The 5,360-nt window shown below is 39.2% G+C and overlaps 1 protein-coding gene across 1 annotated transcript in view; it reads left to right on the top strand.

Moving 5' to 3' along the window:
- The window catches only part of LOC141444289 (uncharacterized), a gene marked incomplete in the record, with an annotated part of 49,990 nt that extends 47,360 nt beyond the window's left edge, over positions 1-2,630 (top strand). Inside the window, 2 exon segments of the mRNA XM_074109786.1 lie at positions 545-682; positions 1,628-2,630. Coding sequence (XP_073965887.1) covers positions 545-682; positions 1,628-1,801 — 312 coding nt within the window.
- Positions 2,631-5,360: the final 2,730 nt, after the last annotated feature.

The raw sequence follows: 5,360 nt of genomic DNA, 5'->3' as shown, positions 1-5,360 counted from the left end.
GAGTGGTTAGAGAACCTGACTACGAAGCTTAAGGTCCCGGGTTCGAATCCCGGCCGGGGCAGATATTTGTATGAATAATATGAATGTTTGTTCTCGGGTCTTGGATGTTTAATATGTATTTAAGTATGTATTTATCTATATAAGTATGTTTATCCGTTGCCTAGTGTCCATAGTACAAGCTTTGCTTAGTTTGGGACTAGGTCAATTGGTGTCAAGTGTCCCATGATATTTATTTATTATTTTTTACCTACTAACCGATAGTATTGAAATATAGGCCACTATTGATTGTACAAAACTATAGATAGTATATGCATTATTAGAAAGCAATAAAATCGTTACTATCGATAGTATGGCCTTATCCTATTAATACTATCGATTTTTCGACAACACTAATGATTACCACCACCCATTAATAACAACTACACAAGGAGTCATTGGTCCGTTGCCGGTTTAAGAAAGTATGGGCCCTTGAAAGTCCCAATGTCAAATTCGTCCGGAAACACTGCTAGCTGCTTCATTGGCCAGCAACAATGTGTGTGCGCAGATCTGCGGGCGCGGCTTCGTGTCGGTGAACCGCCGCAACCAGCACGCGGTGTGCGCGCACTCTGCGCCGTCGCGCCGCTGCCCGCTCTGCCCTGCTCTATTCCATCTCCGCTCTATGGTCAACACGCACATCAAAAAGGTAAATACTACCAATATTATAAATGCGAAAGTTCGTGATTTTGAGTGTGTATATGTAAGTCTTTCACGCTGTCAGATTTGGGAGAATAGAAAAAAAAGTAATTCTAACTACAAATCAACGCACGTAAAAAGAGCTCCTGGCGATATACCTGCGCAGTGATCGAAATACGGACCAAATTGGCGGTGGAGCAGTGGGGAAGCGGGAGGGGGCGTAGGAGCCCGCGCGCGGCCGTCACGCCATTGGCTTGTAAGTTGACAGATGCGCAAACGTATCCCCTCCACTAGCCACCCAGAGCTTTTTTTACGTGCGTTGACTTGTACCAGCGTTAAGGTGTGCAATTCTTTGGTCTTCACCCACTTGGCTTTGAATTTGTAATTTTATTAGCATGATTTGACCCGTAAGGGCATAATTTTTTATAAAATTGTTGTATGAAATGTTTTAATTAGGTAAATACTGTAACCAGCAGTGAGTCGTCTTATGCTCTTATGATGAAGCACCAGATGTTCCTGCACTCCGAAGTCTGGTCGGAGGGTGTGGTCTTCCGTCGCTTTAGGGAAGCAAGGATAAAAATCCCTAGAACTTTTATATTTATTATATTTGATTATTTTCATGCATGCAATTATGAGGGCGTCCGTTAGCTGACGCGGTTTGCACGGAGCAGGTGGACGCCTGTTGAACAACAGTATGAGCGTATGCGTGCGTGAGGATTGTACCATCAGCCAAATTATGTGGTCTACTACCCTAAAGTTGATAATCGTTTGCATGTCACAAAACAATAATGACAATAGACGTGTCTGTCAACTTTTAAGTTCAACTTTAGCGACATATTCATTTGATAGGAACTTGTTTAAAAATTGATAGACCACTTATTTGGCTGATGGTACCTGCACCTGCGCTAGCCATAGGCTCCTATGGTTTTTAATTGTCATTATTCCCTTTCCCCAGGTCCATCTAAAAGCTCACAAGCGCCGAAATCGCACCTCAAAATACCAGGAAGTGTTTTGGCGCACCTCTCCCGTGCCGATCCAAGAGCTCAGCGTCTCCATACAAAACGATATACTGGAGTTGCAAGCACAGCAAGCTAGCGATAGTCGCAACGCACAGCCGTGGCTGCTGTAGCCACCATCTAGTACTGCGTGGATGGAATTAGTCAGTCGTTCTATATAAAAAATGCCGTGGTAACTTAGTGGTTTGTCCTGTGGCCTTTCAAGCAGAGGATCGTCGGTTCAAAACCGGGCTCGCACCTCATGGTGTGTAGTTCCAATCCGCACTGGGCCTGCGTGGGAACTACGGCCCAAGCCCTGTTGTTTGAGACCTGTGCCTAGCAGTCAGACGTATACAGAGGCCGTATTGTCAAACGTTTCTAAAGCTCGCGATCGCAATCAAATGGCAGATTTCGCACAAAAACTGTCATTTGTATGTATGTATGTAAATAATTTATTGTACATAAAACAAAAAATAATACAAAAAGAAAACAACAAAACCAAGACGAACTTTCCCTAAAAGGGATCTTTTCAAGCTAACATTTGATTGCGATCGCAAGCATCAGAAACGTTAGGCAATACGGCCACAGGTCGTGATGTGTGTCTAGTCTATACAATAGAGTACTCTCCACCGCTATTGTTGACACGTAGCGAATGACCCTAGTCTTCGCTAGCTGGCGCGAGCTATGTATTTAGTGGACCGATCCACTGATATGGAAGCAAGCCGATAAATCATCACTATCACTACTATTAAAAAATCTCCTATCTCAAATCGATACGTCAATAAAATTGATCCTTGAAATAATGTGTTCAATTCAAAGTTCACTTAGAAAAATTACGATTTTGAGTTACGAGCCTTTTTAAAAGTAGTGACGAAATGTTGAGGCGTTGTCTGGTGTTCAAAATATATCATGTAACTTACACTTGTAGATAGATATGAAATGAATTAAAGACTATTTATTTTATTATTGTGTTTAATTTTAGGTACAGTCACGTCTAAAAGTATGTATACACAAAAAAATTTGAAAAATATGTAGCCACACATTTTCATCATAAATATGTATCTATTACTGACACACAAAAAATTGTATTATTAACTGTTTCAGTATTATGTAATCCAAATGCTTCAGAAGAAGCATACTTAAATAAATTCCTTTAAATGTATCCACCTTCGTAGCAAAAATAAGTTACATGAATTGGTTCCATATACATATAACCACACAATTTGGCAAAATATTTTGTATACGCCGTTTGAATTCATAAATATGTATCGCAGACTGCAACAAAAAACCTTGTCTGACTGGCATAGAACGTAAGTTGTAGTTTAACTGATTCTGAACAATTCACGAAAACAGTGCGGACTGTCACTGCATACGTCTATCTCACGATTATTCTAGACGCACTTGACAGTCCTTAGATTGAATTGCTTGTAAATATTGAAGTATTAGTTTGGGTCATTCTCAGAAAGGTGCACTAAGCATTTTTTTTTTTTTTTTTTTATTATTATATTTTTTTTTATTCGACTGGATGGCAAACGAGCAATTATTATTAATTAATTATTTTAATTATATTGTTAATTGTTATGGTAGAGCGCACTGTAGCCATTTCTTGGGTTGCAGTACGAATGGGCGGCTCGACCGGGGTAGTACCACATCCTCACAGAATATCGAATACCATAACCAAATTTCATCCAAGCTCACTCCAGTCAGTTCATCCCCATGTTCTCCCCTTAAGGGTTGCTTTTGGAGATATAAACTAAGTACCCTATGTTCAGCCCTTGACAGTCGAAACCAGTCCGGTTTCGACGTGATACACGGAACAGACAGAGTTACTTTCAATTCATCACTCCATAGTATAAAACAAAGTCGCTTTTTTTGTCTGTACGCTTAGATCTTCCAAACTACGGCAAAACGGATTTTGATCGGTTTTCACAAATAAATAGTGTGATTACGTGTCTATGTATACCGTAACCGTGGTTTGACGAACGGGTCACCAGTATATAATATATTTTAATGGAGTATGGATTTCGTAGTATGTTATGTCCCTGCCCGCTAGGTTACGAAGAGACGACATGTAATCTTAACAAAACAGTAATTCTTCAAAACGAATCAAATATCAAATCGTGTTTACAATATTTATGAATCAAACGGCGTATACAATATTGCCAAATTGGTGTGGTTATATGTATATGGAACCCATTCATCGATACTTATTTTTTGCCTACGAGGTGGATACGTTTAAATGGAATTTATTTAAGTATGCAACTTTCTGAAGCATTTTGTGATTACCATAATACGAAAAGTTTAATGAAATACAATTTTTTGGTTCAGTAATAGATAAATATTTTTGATACAAGTATGACTACATATTTATGCAACCTTGTTTTTGTATACATATTTTTAGACGTTTAATTTTAGTACTAATAAAGCTGACTTAGATTCCAAATATTTTGATGGAAAATGTCATAATATGACGATTAGACTAGCAGAGAAAGAGACTATGAGTTGAGAAGTCGCAACCATTGCATTGCCACCAACTATAATGTAATGGTGGGCTTATGGATCAGATTAAAAAACTGCCCAGTTAGCTTTGGAGATACTTTAGGATCTCTGTTCCTCAAACCTTTGGTCGAGCTGAGGTGATATTTTCGAGGTACTCTTAACCTTTTTCCCGCTACGTCAAATACAAAAGACATCAGCCATACCCAACCCAGGCTTCCACATTGCAATGTCTGAAATTGAACCTTAACACAATTTAACGAAGGTTGCTTTTGCATTGAAGTAATGGACGTTATATAAGGTCGTTGGCGTGGAACCTGCGATGCGTATATGTATACGTTGGCGCGGAACCTGCGATGCGTATATGTATACGAGTCGTTGGCGTGGAAAAGGTTAAGCATTCGGATTTTTATTTGTGGCACTCCAAACAATAAAAATGATGTACAGTCAAGTGCAAAAATAAGTATCTATTCGAACTATTCAAAAATATGTTACAACACGGCCTTATTGCGTCGGAATAAGAGTCTCTGGTACTTACTTTTGAAACTTTGAATAAGTTCATATTTTTTACACTCGACTGTACTTCAGTAACAACCAAATCATACTTTGGTTTTGTACATAGATGAATAAGAAAATCGGAAAATAAAACCATGGGCTGCACCGATTTTCAGAAATTAGCCGAAATTGATAGTTGGGTAGGGCAAAACAGTGTTTTGTGTATTTTGCGCTACCAAAATCGATACTGCAACTCCGCCATAAGTGTACAGGCAACATGAACAATATTAATATCTGCCACAGCGGAGCGTGCATAAAGCCCCATTTGGACTATTCAAGAACTTGCATACAAGTTGCATTACATCGCAGACTATGAGGGACAATGAATTCAGTTGATCAAACAAATACCGCTACGTAGTGAAGTGAAATATTCATGCAAGTGCTCGAAGTCTAAGTGGGGCTTAAATATCTGACACGTCCTACGCGGACGCGGTCCTAGAAATAGAGTCGTATCAGATATTTATGTACGCTTTGCTGTCAGATATTGGTGCTGGTGACTGTACCAGGCTGTCTTCGTAGATTTTTGTTCATGGACATATTGATCGATATTGCTAGCGCAGAAGATAAGGTAATCTATGGCAGTCGAACTGTTTCGCGACCGTATCCTATGTTCTGAGGGTTAAAATAATAAAAAAACAATGA

This window comes from Choristoneura fumiferana, chromosome 29, assembly GCF_025370935.1.
Source record: "Choristoneura fumiferana chromosome 29, NRCan_CFum_1, whole genome shotgun sequence".
NCBI classification, from domain to species: Eukaryota; Metazoa; Arthropoda; class Insecta; order Lepidoptera; family Tortricidae; genus Choristoneura; species Choristoneura fumiferana.
This window is presented reverse-complemented; position numbering and strand designations above follow the sequence as displayed.